A 21,332-nucleotide genomic window follows, 5' to 3' on the forward strand; every position below is an offset into this window, starting at 1 on the left:
GGTTTTACATTTTATGCCCATTTTTGCACCATCTGATGATAGAAGCTGCCACAGACTCCCATAAATCTCTCCTTGAAGCCAGCCTCAGTCGAGCTGATGCAACACTCATCTCCTCCTCTGCCACATATCTCCTGTTTCCATACACGTAATGTGAATCTCGGGCCAAGTTTGACTGAGGTGATTCAGCTCAGCAGATGCCAGACCAGGGGTTGTTCTTCTCTCGGCCTCCATCTCTGGTGGCTGTGACTCAAGGAGCGCTCTCGTTCCATTACCCAGCATTCCCTCCTCAGCTTTCTCATGCAGACAGAGGTTTTACGGGAATACCGCTGCAGAATCATCATCACCGGGCTTAGGCTTTATGAATCAATGGAACATGCTGCAAACATTACACCCTGCAACACCCTTCCCAGGCAGCAACCCTCACATTTGCCCATAACTCACTGCTGAGCTCATGCAATTTGCAAAGACGTGGGCTGAGGCAGCTCTAGCTCATGGGAATGCACTGACTAGTGAGAAAACCCATGAGAAGAATGTTACTATCACTGTACTAGTTTGATATAAACAGGCACGCATGTTCGCATCCGCGTGATTTAGGATCAAGAAACGCAGGAAGAGCGGATGTCTGGCTGTCGGCTCTTGTTGACACGTTCCAAATAAAGTGCAGCTGGGTGCAAAAAAAAAAAAAATGATACCGAAAAAGATAATCTTCTGGTCGAAAATAGTTTCGGTCAACCTCAGCAGTGGAAGCTGAAGTTCAATAAAAGGTCAGATCTCTTCCAGCAGCAGCAAAATGCAACATGTGGGAGACAAAGCTGCTATAAGTTTGTCTCATTGCCACTTTTTTTTTTTTTTTGGCCAAACAGCGACGGAGAGACCCTCAGTTATTCTGTCAAACTTAAAACCACAATGAATATACTGATATTTCACTACTCGAATTGACAAATTAGCTTTTCAACGGAGAAATGATGAGCAGAGGTGCCAGGGATTAAGTGTCTTTCTGAATATCCAGCAAGAGGAAAATAAAATTTGTTTTGGAATAAGGAAATAGTGATTAGGGATAGAGCATCATTCAGCTAAAACTGGTTTTCAACTCTCCCAGACCCAAGATAACACAACTGATTTAGTAAAAAAAGGAGTAAAAACATCGATTTATTTTATAAAAAAATAACTTCGGCATCAAGTTTCATGCTTCATTTATACATAAATACAGCATAATGTATCTTACATGCACACATTTTAAATAAAAACCACAATGGCACAAAAAGCTGCAATAATGGTGTGAATTTTGTGCAACATTTGGAAATATACTGAATAGTTAGCTTTGCTATTTATTTCCATTTGTTTAAAGCAGCTGAGTAGGCTGAAAGTGTATAACTTCTACAAGCTTCTTCTTCAAATTTCCTCTATAAGATGTAGAAGATTTGGAATTTAACTGGATTTTAATTTCACTGTTAGATGGCCAAAGCAGACTATGACACCACAGTCAATTCTCCCCATGAGACATTACAGTACAATTCTCTGATTTATTCCACAGAGCCCCACATAGAAGATCAAAACAGGCATAATCTGTTTAACTGCTCGGCTCTAATTTTACAGTCGACTCATTCATTATTTGCACTGCATCACCTGCTCACTCATTTCCCCTCTATGGTGATCCAGCCTCCATTAAAGCAGCCTTTTCTAAAGATTTGGGCTCCAGTAACGTCTCTGTGATCTTTAACATCAAGCTACAAGTTAACGAGCCATTTAACCACAACTTCAACTCTTTAATCTCTGATTTGCTAAGGATTATTTTCACACTCTCCGGCGAAATGAGTTGTCAGAAACGACAACTGCGTAAACGCCCAATCCAAAAAGAAAATACAGAAATCTAATATAAATGAGTAATATCTTGTGTGCAAACATCAAAGCCAAACTTAACGCAATTATAAGCCTCGAGTTAGAGGCATTTTAAGAAATCTAAAACCCCTTGAAACAGCAGAGGGCAAACGTTTACCCAGAATTATAGTTACATAAACATTTTATGTGACGCAAATCTAATGATTTACTCAGATGAAAGTCAACAAATACCCACAGAAAGCAAAGCAATACGGATATCTTAGACCAGTTTCCTTTTAAGCTTAGTTCAGCAGCTCTGTTTTGATGACTTTGATGATAAGTAAGATCATTTGGAAAATCTAATTACTCTTAAATATCTGATTTTTAAGCAGGAAAAACACTGCCGGGCCGCTAGAGTAACGTCTGCTGTCTCAGACCAAATCAATGCCAACTCTTCTTTCTATAAGGTGATGATAAATAAACCACATAGTCTGACTTTACCGAAAGCACTTAACGTCTTTCTCACAAAATGTGCAACCAGAACTATTCACGAGCTACTGGGAAGCTGTCATTAAACGTTTGACACTGCCGAGGCTCAAAGCGGCGCTGCAACGCTAGGTTGTTTCTCATAACAGTCAGATTATCGCCCTGCGGTCTGACGTCTACAAATCCTGCAGGGGAAAACACAGGAAACTAAGTCAGTTTGAGGGAATTCGACGTGGGTGCCAGTGCCACTTTGCTGGGGAAAAAAAAAGAAGAAAAAAGTGCATGTATATGAGTGAACGTGCGGTTCAGCATGTATGGATGTTTTTGAGCTTACTTGTATGCAGGTGGATAAAACTACATGTAGAGAAAACGTGTCACCAGGCGATGTGTATCCTGGCAAAAGATGACAGAATCCAGCTTCAACAATGATCAAATACTAGAGCCCATTACTCATCTGTTGAGAGGCTGAATCAACAGACAGACCTCTGCATTTATCTGAGAAGGAGGTCGGTGGGACTGAAACCCACTCGCTCCTCTAACTCAAACATTTCCCCCCCAAACAGGCTCACAGCAGCATCGTTTCTGGCCAGGAGAAACTTCAGTAAGGTATCAAATGATGCTAGAGTACACACTTCATTCAAACCCCATATTCTGTTTTCAAGAGGGGTCAAGTGTTTTTCTTTGCAAGCCAAATATTTTCTTTGCTGATGGCCACTAATATTTATAGCACAGTGGACTTGCAGTGACTTGAGGTGATCAGCCGCTTGTTCCACCAGAAAAGCAGCGAAGGTTTACGCACCAGGCCGTGACATCAGGCAGGGATTTGTGTGAAAAATATAGAAAAGTTGCCTTGAATTCGGGCTGGGAGCAGCTTTTGAAAAGCAAAAGGCAAAGAAACAGGGAGACTGCATAAAATACGCTGAGAGTTTTGAACTATTTTTGCATGCAGGATACAGGATGGCATTTTAAAAACAGAATCTGAGCTTGTATCGTAATATTTACGGCCCAGTGGACTTGTAGTGATTTGAGATGACCAGTCAGTGTTTCATTAGAAAAGTATTAAAAAAAAGAGGTTTGAACACCGGGTTGTAAAATAAGTCAGGGATTTGAGTTAAAAAGTATGTAAAAGTTTTCCTTGAATTCAAGCTAAGAGCAATTTTCTTTAAGTGCAAAAGACATAGAAACAGGAAAAAAAAACACTGAGAGTTTTGAATTATTTATGCATTCAGGATAAAGAATGGCTTTTCAAAACAGAATCTAATATTTACTTGCAGTGATTTCATGTGATCAGGCCCTGTTCCACTGGAAAAGCAGAAAGTTCCCACACAGATTGTGACATAAGTTGAGGATTTGTGTGACTTAATGCAAAGAAAATATGTCCAGTTTTGACTGAATTCATACTGAGGGTAGTTTTTTTATTTTTATCTAAAAGGCACAGAAACCTTCAGGGATCATAGAAAACGTTGCGAGTTTTGAATTATTTTTTGCATGTAGGATACAGGATGGCGTCTAAAAACAGAATCTAAGTTTGTATCATCTAATATTTGTAGCACAGTGGACTTGCAGTGATTTGTAATGATCAGTTGCTGTTCCACCAGAAAAGTAGGGAAGGTTTCCACAGCAGGTTGGGACATAAGTTAGGGATTTGGCCATATGTATATCTAAAACTTTTCCTTGAATTAAAATTTATTTAGATGCTAAAGACAAAGAAACAGGGAGGCTGCATAGAAAATGCTAAACGTTTTGAATTATTTCTGCATTCAGGATAAAGGATCTAATCTTGTATTATCTAATATTTGTAGCACTGTGGACTCGAGAGGATCTGCTGCTATTGCACTAGAAAAGTAGCAAAGATTCAAACACCAGGTTGTGGCATCAGGCGGGGATTTGTACAAAAATACAGTACAGTTTTACTTGAATTCAAATGCAAAGGTGTCGAAAGAGGAAAGCTGCACAGAAAACACCCAGTTTTAAATCATGTTTGCATTCAGGATACAGAACAGTGTTAAAAGACAGAATTTACATCTGTGTCATCTCTTACCTGACCCAATTCTCCTCTCACACATATTTACACTCTTGCACAGTCAGACATGATTAGAAATTTCCCCTAAAGCATGGATTTGCTCTTTGGAGCTGATTAGAAAACCAGCAAAGCAGTACAGAATGTACAAATGCAAATGTCTCACAGTATGTTTATCCAGCTTTCCTCTGAGGATTAGATGAAACATCACCACATACATCTGAATCATTTTTTATCACAGAGTAATGGTTCACTTTTTTGTGCAATCACAGGGTGCATGTTAAAGGTCAGAAATCTCCCGTCTGAGGTAAGTTCTTCCTCCGCTGTCTCCGTCAGGATAAATATTACAGCCTGTGTTTGTTCAGAGATTCCTTTCTGTATAAATCTAAAGCAACGGTGGAGAATGCAGCTTAAACTCCAGCTCTGTCCCCAAATGGGAGCATGTAATATGATCAAGCTGAAATGAGGCATGATACAAAAGACTGATGAGCACTGAGATCACTTTCATACTCTGTGCTCAGCCTAAAAGGAGCATAAAATGACATTAAAATGCCTGGAATACAGCATACAGGCTAGAGATGGCAGCATCAAGCAGAAACAAAGGAAACTTTGAACTAATTAAAGTTAGAAAGTCAGTTCCAAATCACGTGCTTGTTGAAAACTCTTCTGATTCACATCCTCACAGGGCACTGAAATTATTGAAACATCGCTCAGCTGCTCCACAAAGTCTGAACAAAACAAATGTCTGCTTAATCGGCTCAGCATAATCCACAAAAACACATCTTGCGTTGCCACAGTTTACAAGAAGCGAGTTCAAAAGCGGCGCAGGAGACAATGAGACGATTCATTCTGGGATGCTGGGGATGGAGGGCTGAGGGCACTCCAAGAGAACTCATAAATGCTGAGACGCATTTCGGCAGACATATGGTTTGTGTTTGCAGAGAAGAAACAATAATCAAATCCGTTGATCCTCTTCTTGCTGCAAGGATGATTGCTAATATAAAAGTCTGTTCGGTCTAATCATAATTTAGGGGATGGGGCTGCAATTACCCCTCCGCCTTCTCACAACAACGCTGTGTCTAAACAGGATGGAGCAGCTTTCCACACACACACTGAAAGCCCAGTTTCCACTCTGCATGCTGTCTGTGTGACAGTGTTCATTTCATCTATGTAATTGTTGTTTTAAAAAGCTGGCTTTCATTGAAGAGCCAAGGTCAAACTTTTCTTTCTTTTTCTTCTTTTTGTAAGATGTAAAAGCCTGTTCAGATCTAATTTTGGGGCAAACTGAGCATTTAGCAACTAGAAATTAAGATAAAACTGCACAAATACTTAAAATGCAATTATTATTTAAAATCTAAAAATGTTTAAAGTGACACATTTTCCATATTTAGATAAATCAGTCAACTTTAATGCCTTGTTGTTGCTTATTTTGCTTCCACATCTCTTCCTTATGGTGCCACGGAGATACAGTAACTTTGATTCTGCTGTAATTTATGAATGGGACAGTGATCCAAAAAGGCAGCCCTGTGTTTAATTAAGGCTCCTAATCCATAACTGCAAACACAAATCCACATCTGCATCAAAGGATGCTCAAGAGGAGGCATGTGGAGGCAGCATTGTTTTAAATGAGGGCTCTAAATCATCATATAACCTGAAAGTGATAATTAGCTCAACTGTCGCTGACTGACACTGCAGATATTTGGCTCAATTTGTCATTTTGCAATTGGAACAAAAGCAATTAAGTTGCTTAGATAAACGATATTTCACTTTAGGAGATCACTCAGCTCTGCAGCATCAGTTAGAGCACGAATCCTACCTTGCACCGGTGGAAGAGAGAAACACAAGCGTGGGGTTTTGGGTGCCAGATGCGCCTTTTCCTCGGATGCGGTCACTCGCTTCGGGCTGGCGCAGTTCATGTGAGTCGGTGCGTCGTGGGGGCTCCTGCAAATCGGAGATCCGAAGCCAGCGTTGCCGGCTCGCCGCGCACAGATGTCCGTCTTGCTGCCGTACACGGAGAGCGCCAAGCCCGTGAAGTCCGCGAAAGTTGGGGTCTGACAGTGGCTCACCATCCCGAACAGCGCTGAGGAGTTCTGCATTGATGACTTGGGCTTTCCCCGCTGCTGCTCACATTACCTGAAAAGTTGGGAAAGACGGAGTTTAGGTCCTGAGTACGCAAATATGCATCCATATATTTGGACAGTCCGATTAAAACGTCGGGGATTTGGTGACACCTACCTTGTTTAATTAGCTCAGGAGGAGCAGAAAACGCGTAATGACGCACATCTGCATGTTTATCAAACTGGAGAGGAGCGCATTTGCGAGCCGGATCGATAGCATCCCGAGGATCAGCATCCCGTGCGTCCCCCCTCCGTCCTCTCTCTCCTTTTGTGAGATTGACACCCAATAGCTCCACTGATCTGCAGGATTCAGGAGCACCAATGGAGGCAGCGTCCGTGTTTCTGTGGGAGGATAAGATGTGGATCAGGACGTTGTAGTAGTGAATCTGAGCTTTGGAGAGGAAATGTTGCAACATTATTCTTGCGCGTAATTGTATCCTTTGTGCCGTCGAGGAGAACGCACCCAACGTGGTGCCATGATCCTGCAGATGTGGATGTAAAACAGGTCATTTACTGTTTCTCAGCACTTTGGCACAGCACGTCTGCACAGTTTTATTACGATTAAGAGTTTGTGGAGAGATTAGTGCGCCAGTTTGCTCAACAACGCTGAAATCAAGTGTTCAATGCGGCACAGCTTCAGGGGAAAATGCGCACAAATGTGATAAGATGCGCGTCTGGTTTTTAAAATACATATATGATGACATTTAATTAAGGAAAGCAGCATGCTGCTCAATTTGTACTTTTATACTGTTTTATTTTTCCAGTGACAACTGGCTTAAATTACGCAAAAATGAACATGAAGCCTTCCAAAATCTGAATAAAAAACAGTTCATAACAACGCATCAAGATGGAGTTTTTCAGCAACCTTCACTATCTTAACTACATATCCTATTGAATTATTTAAAAAATATAATCTGCACCTGGTATCTCGCTTCCTTGAGTTTAATAGATTATAAAAGTCCATAAAGATGAGAAGAAAGTGTTGCCAATCATCAAAAATATTAAGCAGAACTCCATATCTTGGTAACAAATTAAAATATGAGATGTCCTTTGGGGAAAAACTGATTAACATCGCATACATTTTCTCATTATCGATTATCTCCCAGTGTTCAGTGTTTTTGAAACACAAGCTGCATTTTTCTGTGCAATTACGCAGCGCCATCTAGTGGCTTTTACGCGGAAGGGAACAACCCTCTAATGTGTCTGCAGAGAGGGCTGCACACGTCTTCTAAGGATCAAGTTTTCTTGAAAGTGCATCCATCTTCTGGCTCTGTGGACAAACTTACTGGGGACAAAATAAAAGTGGAATACTCCTTGAATAAACATTTTAAATTCTAAGTATATTTTGAGTGAAATCATCCCTTTAAAACCGCAACTTGTTCACTTCAGTGATCATCTACTGCGGTCGGTGGCGCTGTCTTTAAAAAGTGCTCTAAATGTGCGGCCTTAGAAGAATGCGCAGGCCTCTCGGTGCTGCCTCCGGCTCTGCAGACATTCCCTTCTCCTCAGTGTGGACAAAGTTGATCCGCACACGGCGACAGAACAGGCTGTTATTGTTCAAATAACGTACAGCGGTGAACAAACACGTCTAGCGGGATTTTAGAAGCAGTACGATGGAGAGGGGCTCTGTTTCTGTTTGTTCGTGGCGCTAAAATCTGATAACTCAGCTGTAAAAAATGCGGAAATGCGAGAATGGCCATTAACAGGATCAACTGGTTCTTGTGCTGCCTTCACGTGCCGTTGGAAATCTCATGAATGAGTTACTTAGATAAGCCCTTCACCCAGGACACGCTGTTACATGCAGATGTGGTATAATCCACATCTTCAGTATTGAATATTAACCCTCGTGTTGTCCTGCGGGTCAAATTAACACGTTCTAGAGTTTGAAAATGTGAGGAAAAAATAATCACAGCGAAACTTCTGGTGTCCACATTTTTGAACATTTTTTGGTGGAAAAGAAATGCTTAAAAATGTTTAAGAACATTCACCAAAAAATCTACCAAAATCCAGCAAAATTCGCTGGATTTTGGTTGATTTTTTGTGAATGTTCTTAAAGAAAATATTAGAAGTTTTACTGATACATATATAATCTCTTTAGATATTTTTTTAGGATTTTTTTTGGAATACTTTTACAAATCTTTGATAATATTTACAAGAATTTTCTTCCCAAATTTGGGTGATTTTTTAAAATAAAACTTTTAAGGGAAATTTTTTAAGGAATTATTGGGATTTTCTTCCCTGAAAGTTTTGCAGATTTTCAAAAAATTTGGGGATTTTTTTTGGCTGAATTTTTAATTTATTTTTTTATTTTTTTCAGAGAAGGAAACAGTATGTTTTGGTGCCCGTAAACGAAGACAACAGGAGGGTTAAACAGACTGTGAGTGTGCTGTGAACTTTGACTTCTTGTACTTAGATGGATTACTTAGATAGTTGGAGAGCAAGATTTGACAGCTGCACTTTCACCCTTTTATTGCACTGGGTGAAAGTGCAGACAACTAAATGCAGTTTAGCATCTAAACAGAAGAGCAAAAGAAGCAGGAAAAATGCAGTGAAAGGTGACATGGTTGAGTGGAGAAGCTTTAAGTAGCAGTATAAATGTACTAAGATATATATAGTATGAGGAATATAAACAGTATAAACTGTGCGTGCAAGTACACAAGATGTATGAATATCCAAGATGCAAAAGTAATGTATATGCAGTATGACTACTACAGAATGATACAGTATTAACAAAGTGAACAGGGTGGTATGATCATGCTCGGTATAGGCTAGAAATGAAATAATGGCTGTAACTACAAAGTGAAGACAAAAGAAAACTCTCGGCAACTCTGTGAAAAGGTATTGAAAAGCATAAGTCAGGGGATAATACAAGAAAATTTCCTTGCCATTGAATGTTAAATTTATCATTCAGAAATGGAAAGTGTAAGAAATGAATCTGTTTTGAAAAGGCTGTTTTCAAAAACTGAATGACTGTGTAGGAAAGAGACTAGTGAGGGAGGCCACCAAGACAACCATGACCTCCTCCGAAGGTGTTGCAAGATTCAGCGGCTGAGATGAGAAAGACTGCATTGAGCCTGTTCTTCACCAGTCAAAGCTTCATGGAAAAGACAGGGGCAAAGAGAAATCCACCATTTCAAAAAAAAAAAAAAAATTAACTAGTGTTCACCAAAAGGCATGTGAGAGTCAACTGGAAGAAGGATCTTTGGTCTGATGACACCAAAATGTAGCTTTTGGCCAAAGGGGCGATTCTAGGATCAGAGGTTTAGGGGTGCACCCAGAGGTGCCCGGCCAGGCAAGATAAATTTCACTGTTTTGTACATTTTAACACAATTTCATTCCCAAATTTGTGAAAGAAAAGCATAACACTTTTTTTTAAAAGTCTGTGACTAAAACAACCAATGTGATAAAGGTTGTTAAAATGCTGAATCACAGCAAAGGAGGAATGCACTGGAATCCTAAAAGAAACATATCATAACCCTAATTCCTGGGAAAAGACTCATTTAGATACAGCAGCTCCTCAACATACACAACAGCATGTATGTTTCTGGAGTCAACCATTTAATGTGGGGAGAACACATAACTTCCATGACATATATGTAAAATTATATTGTGAATGGAATGTTATTCTTTGTCAGCTTAACAGGTGGTGTTTTGCGTGCCACTATTCTCTGTTTGTTTTCTTACCTGGTTCTTCCTGACCTTGCACTCTCTCCTCTCCTTCCCCTTTCATCTCTCCCTCTTTGGACTGACAAGCTTACACAAATAGATTGTATTTAACTAGATGAAAAATTACATAAATATGAAAAAATACAAATAAATAACATCCTCTCTCTCTCTTTGTACTGTTAACCTCAAGGCAAATAACCAAACAATATGTTTTATATCTAATAAGAGATATAAATATTGATACACTGATCCAACTTAAAACATTACTCTTGACAGATAGACCATTTGATCTTACACTCTTATCTGAACCTGTAAGAACCTGGCTCTTTTTTTCTCGAAAAAACGATCTTACTTCCATGATGAAGCTGTCTGTACATACTCACACACACACAATAGGAGTTATAATGTTATTGGCCATCCAGTCAGTTAGCTAGTCAGTAGTACCTTGGCTTTAATATTAACACATGCACGTTACACAACAGCTAGCTTGTCTCAGTCCAGTTCAAGCAGACACTGACCACCTGTAACGTTTGCTAGCTAGAAAAAAAACGTCAGCTAACTCCTACCTAACAACATAAACAGTAACCTATGATTAAATGCAGCAAACATGAGGACCTGTAATGATAATACTGTGTTGGTATTGAGTGGTAGAAGTTAATAATTGTGCCACATAGCCTGGTTTAAACCAGGTACTTACACCACTACTGCACATTAGCTTCTCGTGGAGGCAGGTAGAGGCTCAGAGACCGAGTTGGGAAAGTTGGGCGGGATCAAACCATTTTTGAGGCAAGATGGGGGGAGGGGGCTGTCTTTTTGTTGCTAAAACATTACGTATCAACCAAGTACTGTGTGGTTTTTACATTTGAGTGGTTTGTTTAAAAAAAGACACACAATACAAAAATTTGTTAATACAAAATACCCTCAAATTTTAGAGGTGCTGGTTTTAGGGGTGCTGGGATTCAATTTAGGGGTGCTTGAGCATCCCCAAAAATGGGCTAGAAACGCCTGTGGCTTTTGCTATCAGATTAGACTATGCCCATTGGGAAACCCAATCAGTCGGCTCCCACCTGTGCCTCATCCATCCGCTGATTATGATATGCCACACCTGCCGCCAGCTTCACACCACACACCTAGGAGAGGTTTCATCTATCTATCTATCTATCTATCTATCTATCTATCTATAATTTTACATGTAGTTTGAGATAAAAACAAAAAACAAATTGTAATACGTTTTAAAGAGAAGAAAAAACAGACACAGTACCCCCCTAAAGAAACAAAACAATTTGAAAGGTAATTTGTTGTTAGAGCTGAAAATCTGAAATGTGCATTTCAAGGAGAAGTGAGCTTCACTGGGCAACATATATAATATTAATGCTATTCAAGTTGAAACAGTAGATTAATTGATGAGTCAATAGATAGAACATTTATCAGAAACAAATTTGATGAAAAATTAATCATGCAAGTTATTCTTCAAGCAAAATAATCACCAAATTACCAACAGGTGCAGCTTCACAAATGTAAAGAGTTTCAGTTTGATTTGTGATCATTTTCAGACTGTTTGTTGAAAAAAATCTAAATTTGAAGAGTCATCTTGTGCTTTAAATGCAGTTAAAGGAATTTTCACTGACATTTTATAGATCAAAGATTAGCAGACAATCCAAAAATGTTCATTCATCAGATTAATCCGAACGTAAACAATCATCAGTTGCAATCCTAAACAAATATTTTTTCCTCAGAGACACCAGGATTGAGTAATTCCCCAAAATAATGGAGGCCGTTCAATTTTCCTCGACAGGGCCCCCAGATAATGTGGCCTGCAAACGCCTTGAACTTCTTATCATGTCAGCTGATACTGTGCTTTAGAGGCACATATTCCCAGTCAAATGTGCATTTAACTATTTTATCACTGACCAAAAGAGACAAAGTGAGCTTCTGTGACTTTTGAAACTAATGGGAATTTTTCTTGGTTGACAGGTTGAACAACTGAGAAAAACACAAATTAAACAGTAAAATTAATGTAGCGAAACTGCTTTGGAGCCTTGATGTAGACTCTTTTCATTGGCTTGTCATGATGAAATACAAAGCTGTCATTATTATCACGTCAGCTTTCCAGTTAGGGGACTTCCAGGCTCCCGGCCACCGCGCACAATGACATGGCTGGGGATAATCAGTTTTGATTTGGAATTTTCCTACTATTAAAAATAAATCTGTGTAAAGTATTCTGTTGTTGAAAATAAATGAGTCATCTCCTACTCTGAGAAGTCTGTTGGAAGGAAATATTTCAGATTAAGTTAGCTGCTAGCCAGGAAAATCCAGTTGTAAGCTCATCATTATTAGTACGTATCAGTTGCACATTAGATGACCAAATTCAGTCCTTTTCATTTCTAAATATGGAATAATTTAATTATGAAATTATGAAAGTGTGACCTGGGTCATCTCCTGTAATTGATTTCACCCCTAAAAACTCATTTCTGTAATCGAAGTTACATATTTAGAAGTAAAACAATCCTTTCCTGCCTGTCTTTATGCATTAGCTGTCTTTAAAAATGGATGATTTAAAAAGTAAAGCCAATGCAGAAGTGCCCAAAACTTGCATTATTTTTAACATCCAGTAGGGGGGCGACTCCTCTCATAACAAAAAGAAGTCCGATTGTATGGAGGTCTTTTAGAAAATGAGCCTACTTCTCACATGATTTGGTAACTCAGTAAACATTTTCCTCCTGAGCTTCTGGGTTTCGGTCGCTAGTTTCAGGACTGTATCAATGCAGCATGATGTTTTTTGGTAAATTATCCTCTTATTAAGATCAAAATAAGCAAGAAATCAGGGTCTGATTTAGGGCAGGGCACAAATGTCATGCTGCTGCCAGAGACACAACCAGAAAAACAGGCTGCAAGAAATTAATTGGTTTAATGCATGTAGCAACTCAGTATGTGATGCAGTGTGAATTACTTAAGCAGAACATACTGACATTATCCTGTTTTTGCCATACATTTATATTTCTTTGTATCTTTATATGCAAAATTAGGTATAAGTCTGATTCAGGCGTGAAGGATACCAGCATCCATACTGTTCCCAAAATCTCTGATGAAGTGTGGCTGCAAAACATCATCTTTTTTTATTATTTGACATATTTTCTACATGCATAGCAGGTAGCAGCAGCAGCTAATTTGCATCTGTTTTCTTATTCTTGCTATTCATATTTGGATTTATAGGAATAATGATAAAAAAAACTAAACTTATAACTTTAGCATATTGTAGCTGTTGTAACTAAGCTCGAACTTGCTTTATTGAAGTTAAATAACTTGACAATAATTCAGACCAATGAAATAAGCCTGATTTATCTGCTAAACTTGTTTTGTTTTTCCCCCTGGTCAAAACTCATAACTCATAGCTCAACTAAATCCAAATCAGATGTAATCTCAAATTACCGCAACAAACTAGTCAGCTATGAAGTTTGAAGAAATGTTGGATTAAAATACTGACTTTTCTTGATGCAAGCAGCATTTATTTACTTAGTGTTGGAAACTAAACATCTGTGAAACCAGGAAATACCTTCACAAGAGGAGACCTGCTACAGGAGAACACTAACCTGGACAAATTAAAGCTTTGCCAGGAGTTCCAGAGGCCTGTTTTATAAAGCAAAATTACCAAATAATCCAGGCTTACTTCAGTTAGTCTGACTTCCTTTGAGCTTATCTTGGTTCTATAAAGCAAATTAAGCATAGTTCAAGCCAAGCTATTTACATAACTTATGCTGGCAAACTAACCTGGTCCAGAACAGCTCAACTGTCAGTTAACCGGAGTCCCTGTAACACTGACCTGATGGAAAAGCCACTGACTCTCATATTATTTGATTTTATTACCCAGTATCAGTCAGAAAAAAACTGAAGTTTGCAGAAAATCTATTTCAGAATTACACAAATTATCTCAACTACTTCAGCCTTTAGCACACTTTACTGCCAGATTTGAGTGACTTTTGTTGAACTGGTTTCACATATGTCGGATGTTGGACTTTAACCCTTGCTCTTTTTTTTTAGTGCGCTTTATGGGACAGGCCCTAGCAGGATGATAATAATAACAGCAACAGCAACAATAATAACAAGACGACATGGTCATCAATATCCCCCGCCACATGTGATGTCTATGAGTCTATATCCAAAATAGTGATCAAGGGCCATAACTCTGTTAAATATTATCGCACAGGTCTCATTTTCGAACTTGATCAAGGCGTCCATGGTGTGAAGCTACACACTAAATTTCGTAATCCTAGCTGTAACAGTTTCCGAGAAAAGCTGTCCCCTTCATCTCGGACGGACGGATGGACGGACGGACGCCAAACCTATATCCCTCTTTTCCACTTCGTGGAGGCGGGGGATAATAATCAATGTAATATACTGCATATACTGTTTATCATGCTCATACTTCTCTTTCTTCCTAACTGTGCATGTGCATTTATCCATCTTTATATTATTATCTACATCTCATATATTCATATACTTTGTGTTCTGTTCACACTGTAACTTACTGTGTCTACCTACAGATTACATAATGCACTCTAAAGCTCATGTGGCATTTTTGGTTTAATGCCAAAGTGCATTTTGTTGTCTTAGTACTTTAGCCCTGTGACAATAAAGTTTAATCTAATCTAATAATAATAATACCCATGGACTATACATCTACAGTGGGTACGGAAAGTATTCAGACCCCTTGAAATTTTTCACTCTCTGTCTCATTGCAGCCATTTGCCAAAATCAAAAAAGTTAATTTTATTTCTCATTAACGTACACTCAGCACCCCATCTTGACAGAAAAAAACAGAAATGTAGAAATTTTTGCAAATTTATTAAAAAAGAAAAACTGAAATATCACATGGTCAGAAGTATTCAGACCCTGTGCTCAGTATTGAGTAGAAGCACCCTTTTCAGCTACAAATAAGAATATACTAAAGTAAAAAATGCACAATAAATTGTAAAACATTCTGTGTTTTTGAAAAAAGGACAAAAAGTGAAAAATCCACCGTAAAGTGTCAAAGGCTAAATTAAAAAAAAAAAAATAGCGTGAACGAGGAAATTAAAGTCCTGTAAAAATCAGTCCAAAAAAACAGATACCCGCAAAATAAATAAACAAAATCTGTGCCATACTAATACTTCTTTATTAGTATTTCTATTCATGAGTCTGTGCAATACTGTTATATGTGCAATATTACTGTCCACATGGAGAGAAATGTGGACAATCTGAACTTCATTATACTATACTGTATTTATTATTATTTTTTATTTATTTAGTGATATTTCTTATGATTGCATCTTCCCATTAGCTGCTGTAACAATGCAAAATTCCCCACTGTGGGATTAATAAAGCTTATCATGTCATAAAGCGCATGAATCATTAGAAAGAATGGTGACAAAACATTAGAAAATGCAGTAAATGTTGCAAAAATGCGCGTCTGTGCAGGTGTGTTTTTGAAAATCCCTTTGAATTTTGGCTCAGACTGAAGTTTCCCATCAATTTTTATCACCAATTCGTGGTTTAAAGGTTGAAAAGGAGCCAATTAGCTGAACTTTGAAGTGTTTACAACAAGTAAACCGGAAAGTACGAGCTCACCGAGGGGCCGTGAAGGCACCAGTTAACAAACAGTGGGCAGAGTGGGTGTAACCGGAGGACTTCAGCAGCGTTTAAACAGCTGCGCCTGAGACACGGTGGAAACCGGGGCTGCTGCTCCACCAGGACGCCACCATGTTCCTGCAGAAGGTGATGTTGCATCTGTACCTGCTTTACACGTTCTGCTTCATGGTGGGGCTCAACATCATCCTGTCCATCCTGCACTTCATCAGTCCGAGCCTCGCCAAGAAGATCATCCTGAAATGGGGTGAAAAGACCACCATGACCCAGAACCCCAAGTTTAAGTACGAGGACTGGGGTCTCACCTTAATGTCGTTCAAATTCATGGCAACAGTCACCCACCACATGTGGATGTCTCTGGGTCAGGAGGCGTTCAGGGGCGAAGCTGCTCCGGACACTCCTGTGTTCACCATGAAGGGAGAGAAGACGAGCATCTGCAAGTACATCAAAGGTGCGTCCAGTTTTGGAGACGGAGCTGCTTTGTTGGGATTTTGCGCTTAATTTTTTGCGCCTTTTTCGTCTCCCGCAGGGAACAGACCGCTGGTGCTGAGCTTCGGGAGCTGCACCTGACCCCCGTTTATGTACAAACTTGAGGAGTTCAAGCAACTCGTCAAGGACTTCAGCGATATTGGAGACTTCCTGGTGGTCTACATCGCCGAGGCGCATTCAACAGGTGAGTGGAAGCAACAGGCCAGGTGAGCTCAGGCTCTCCACCAATAAACACCTATTGGTGGAGAAATGGTGCTTCCAGGATCTGTCAGGAAAAGCAAATTTGATTGATTTGTACTTTTTTTTTTATTTAAAAGATGCACATTAGATAACAATAAACCTTTTAGTTCTGCAGATGCATGTATGCATTTGATTTTTTTCTTGTTTTACTTAATAATCAGTATAATCTGTTTTTAACAGTAATAGTCAACACTTTATTACAATATGTAAAAGCAGAAGTTAGAATTTAGATTTTAACATAATTATAGCTTCAGAAAGTAATTATTTAAGATGATAAAAATCCTCTTTGGATCTTTTTTTTTGCATTTTACCAAAAGTCTGATGACTAATCACAAAAAAAGTTGCTTTAGATCTATGACTCTGTCCTTGCAGATGGTCCAGGATCACTTTTCTACTCTGGTCTGCTTCAGCTTGATGCTTTAATGCACATCTGCGTATGCTCCTTAACTGTGGCGTTTAGTGGCCCCTCCAGTGACACCACATTCTTTCTCCTTCTCTCAGATGGTTGGGCCTTCACCAACAACATCGACATCAACCAGCACCAGAGCCTGGAGGACCGGATGTCTGCGGCTAAGATCCTGATCCAAGAGGATCCTCTGTGTCCCGTGGTGGTGGATGACATGAGCAACATCACCGCCATCAAGTACGGCGCCCTGCCTGAGAGGCTCTACGTGCTGCATGCCGGGAAAGTCGTCTACAGGGTGAGATGTTTGAGTAGTTTTTTGTCTTCATTATTTACTCAAGGAGATTACAAGATTTCCAGGCAAGGGTGAAATGATTTCACTGCTCCTTTCATGCAATAGCGTGATTTGGAAGTGATACCAGCGTTAAGGGCGTGAATGCCCTGGTGCTATCTCAACTCACGCTATCGCGTGGGTAGGAGCACTGAAAAGAAACAGACACAATAGTGGAATTCTTGGCAGGGAGCCAGGCTCATGATCGCCTCGCCAGAAATGTAGATTACGAGACGGAGGCATGTTTCTGCAGGATAATGTTGGTCATTCTGTGATTGGGATTAAACTGGTGTCTGTTATTTATTCCGCACACATATTCTTGTCTGTGTTTCCAGGGAACAGAGGGGCCTTGGGGCTACAGTCCACCTGAGGTTCGATCTTTCCTGCAGAAGATGAAATAAGAAGGTTGTTAAATCAAACTGAGCCACGTTTTTGCCATCCGTACCGGCCTTCTATGGAGGAATGAGGGGTTCTTTAGGGCATCTACATTGTAGTCAACATGTATAACTGTTATAATCCTCTCAAATCCAAACACCACGTCTACATGTAGCTGCGTAGTGCCTCTTTTACATTCGCCTCATTGTAACCCCTCGAAAACTTGCACTAATTTTGCCGTTCGACTCGCCTGCACTCTGACAGAAGACCTCTGAGCTCGAAACCGCCTCTTTGTTTCTTAATGACGGCTGCAGATTAAACTGTTGGCCTTTGCAGCCAGATGAAGTGAAACACTAGAGAGATGGTGCACTCAGGGTGTGAGATATCAGAGTTTGGAGGAGGTGTTCTGTCAGTTCTGTTTATTTGCCAAGTTGTTGTAATTTTCTTGTTTAAAACTCCTTAATATTCAGTGGAAGTACTTGTTTTCACATCCAGGGTCAGTTACCATCAGCGCCACTGTACCCCCATGTACTGTATTTATCACAGCGACTCATCTGTGTCTCTAAATTCTTCAAAGTGATCCCACAGGAGGCTGCTTTTTTACATGACGATTACAGTGCAAACCACTGGTAGCTGTAATTTGATGGAAGATTCCTTTAAAAGCAGGCCTTCTCCGAGTTACGATGGAGCATTTAGGATTTGACACGTTCGATTCTCAGCAAGCATCTTGCAAAACAAGGTCCTGTGTCAGAATAAATCCGCTCTATTTGGCATTTATCAAGGAATGTTTGCATTACATTAGAGAAATCACGTGGCAGCACGCCAGCATTCAGTTTCTACTCGTGAATTAAACCAGCCTATCGGTGTGCTCCGTATCCCTCCTGCAAGCTGAAAAACCTGCAGTTAAATCAGGTTTTTCAGTTCATGCATGTTCTGCATAAGTATAAAACTAAAATGCGATGCAGAAGAACTCTTCGTGCAACACTGTTTGGCTTACTTTTGCCATTTAATTGCCACTTCACTGAGCCCTGCTACTAAGATTTTAACAAACCCCTTGATGCATTGCAAAGCTGAAGCGTTCATTATTGCCCCACGTTCCTTTATAGAAAAAGCTCTGAGGGCATTAATGTTGACCCACACGAGCGGCCTTCTTCCACGTGAGATTCTGGCGGTTGTTTGCTGTCTTGTCTGGAAGTGATAAATCCCCTGTGTGGTATGCAGATTACGCAACTTCGGCAAATCGTCTGCAGGCACATATGTACATGGGAGTCCTGCAGTGTGGCATTCAGGCCCTGATGTGAGTTAATACCTAACTGTCTTATCGCTGCACATTAACCGATTTTGGCATCTAGTACCCATAAAGTTACATAACATTTAAATCAAACGTGTTTTTTTTTCTTTATTTTTGTGTTCTCATGGGTTGTGTGTTGGTGACTGAACACAAGGGATACTGGGAAATGTTGTCGTTAAAATGGTCAAATTTGAATGTGCCTCAAGAATAATCAGACTCTCTATTGTGCAGCAGTGTATTATTTATAAGTTTAACTGACTAGTTCTTCTTATCACCATTAATAACTGTAAAAAAAATTCATGCTCCAAGAAATTTAAAAAAGCAGCCTTAGTGCAACCATGACTTATCTGATTTGTATTAAAAGAACTGTAATAATAAACCATGTTGAAGCGAACTTTATCTCATGCAGCACAAGACGACCCCATGATAAACCCCTCATAAGAAACCACGCAGAAAACTACTGCTCCTTTTACGAGTCGACTACATGGATACGGCGGCGAACAAAGCAGTTTTGTGTCGCTACAGCTTTCATAACATTAACTGTGTGGCTCTGAAGTTGGCGAATAGGTTTGGCTCCTGCCCAGCCAGGCCACATCCTGTGGAGAGCAGCCAGCAGCAGCTTAGCCTTGTTTCCTTTTGTTAAGAGACAAAGCAGAACGCTGTCAGACCCTCCCAGCAGAGGAGTTTTTATTAAAATTCGGGTCTTAAAGTAAAATCCAAACCCTGGTTGTGCAGCATTAGGAGTTAGCTGCATTCGGGAGGTGTTTTGTAAATACTGTGTCGAGGCCGTTGAGGTCTTTGCAAAGTGTGAGAGTTTGCAGAAGCCCAGCAGAGGGCAATGTGAAGACACGGAGCAGCACTTGAAGAGCTGTTTATCCGTTTGATAGTTGGACTTTGGTGCAGCTGAATGTTTAAAATCTTTCAAATCAGCTTCGTTCAGCTTAAAGTGGGTTTAAGTTGCACTGAATTGTGACCTGACTACGCTTTACACAAAGACAACAGATGCACCATTTGAGGCATTGATGGCAGGTGTTTCTAAAATACAACATGAGATGGCAAACATCCAACTTACATCCACCTGCACACGTCATTAAAACCTAAAAGAGAGCCTTTAATAGATCAGCTCAAAGAAAAGAAATGTTAAAATTAGAAATTTATGACAAGAAAACTTTTTAAAAATTGTCCAGATACACATTTTTAAATTCTAAACCAGACAGAACAGCTTTAACTGATCAAGAAATATTACAAAACACATACACTTGAATAAATTTAGCCATGGACTGAGTTGGATAATGGACCCAAAAGTGTCAGGACCAACTTACAGCACCAAGACCAGCATAATGAAAATGCTACAACAGGGCTAGTTAAAGGAATATACTTGAGGAAATGATGCTAGCACTGCAGAAATACATAAATTAAGAGGAAAAAAACAAGCATAAAGATGCAATGAAATCATCATTTAGGCTTTTTTGTTTTCAGTTTAGTCATTTCTTTTTAAATTACTTGTCCTGTTAAGATTAATAAAATAAATTTAGACAGAATTAAAGGCAGAAAGGCAGCAGAGATACTACAGAATGCACAAATATTCACAACAAACCATACTTACCTCACGAATCAATCAGTTCTTCAATACGAGAAGTTCCAAGCTCAAGACATACTCTAAAATTTCCTTCAGGATTCTTAAAGTTTTCACTGATCTCGTCACATCTTATCTTTCAGCTGGACTTACCTTCACACCTGCGACCAGCAGGTGGCAATAAATCGAAAACAGACTAAACAAGACGAGACGACATCTAAATGAATCTCGATAAACATCCGCTGGAGCTATTCACAGATGTAGTTTTGGTGGACTGGATAGTAAGAGATGATCCATTTAAAGGCTGTCAACTGATCTGAGTACTTTGAGGTCCTTGAATTTTCCGTCTTTGCTGTTTATTTCTGCTCCACCAAATCTGACAGGGAGATACTGTTGTTTCTACTCCCCTAGATTAATACATTTTAGTTACTCTTAAGATTTAAACTTTGCATGATGGATGATATAAACAGCCTTTAAAGTGCAAAACTGTGTTAAGGACTAAACCTATGCGTTTCACATTCTTGGGGCTTCTGACATTGTACAAAAAGCCACATGTAGTTTGAGCCACACTTCAGATGGCGCCACTAAATGGTGATTTTTTTTCCCTCGAAACTTCTCACATGGTGTCATTTCAACAGATGTTCAAATGATCCAACGTCCTGCTAACAATGAAAGAGAAAAAACAGACACCAGATTTGTCTAAACAAAATTTAGATTATTCATCATTCCTCTCCTATTTATCATCCAGTAACCCTTCAGATTTATCTGGTGTCTCTGCATATAAAACTATACATAAAGCAGTTCTGGCAGTAGAAGGTTCAACAGTAAGATGCTGCTAAAAAACTGACACTAATAATGATCAAATTACATCACATGACGACATGACGTTCACTTTGGT

The 21,332-nt window shown here is 39.5% G+C and overlaps 2 protein-coding genes across 2 annotated transcripts in view; one reads left to right on the forward strand and one right to left on the reverse strand.

Moving 5' to 3' along the window:
* Positions 1–7,261, reverse strand: part of LOC110967150 (zinc finger protein GLIS1) — an 82,385-nt gene extending 75,124 nt beyond the window's left edge. Inside the window, exons 1-2 of the mRNA XM_022216662.2 lie at positions 6,560–7,261; positions 6,141–6,457 (exon numbers count right to left, since the gene is read on the reverse strand). Of these exons, the coding sequence (XP_022072354.2) occupies positions 6,141–6,420 (280 nt within the window). The 5' untranslated portion in view covers positions 6,421–6,457; positions 6,560–7,261. The remainder of the gene's footprint in view (positions 1–6,140; positions 6,458–6,559) is intronic.
* An 8,494-nt stretch (positions 7,262–15,755) lies between these two features.
* dio1 (iodothyronine deiodinase 1) lies at positions 15,756–19,252 on the forward strand. Its single transcript, XM_022216664.2, has 4 exons — positions 15,756–16,180; positions 16,259–16,402; positions 16,960–17,159; positions 17,528–19,252. Exons 1-4 carry the CDS (start codon positions 15,844–15,846, stop codon positions 17,591–17,593), a joined length of 747 nt encoding a protein of 248 aa, XP_022072356.2. The 5' UTR covers positions 15,756–15,843; the 3' UTR covers positions 17,594–19,252.
* The last annotated feature ends 2,080 nt before the right edge of the window (positions 19,253–21,332 follow it).

The sequence above is a fragment of the Acanthochromis polyacanthus genome, chromosome 4 (assembly GCF_021347895.1).
Source record: "Acanthochromis polyacanthus isolate Apoly-LR-REF ecotype Palm Island chromosome 4, KAUST_Apoly_ChrSc, whole genome shotgun sequence".
Classification (NCBI taxonomy): domain Eukaryota; kingdom Metazoa; phylum Chordata; class Actinopteri; family Pomacentridae; genus Acanthochromis; species Acanthochromis polyacanthus.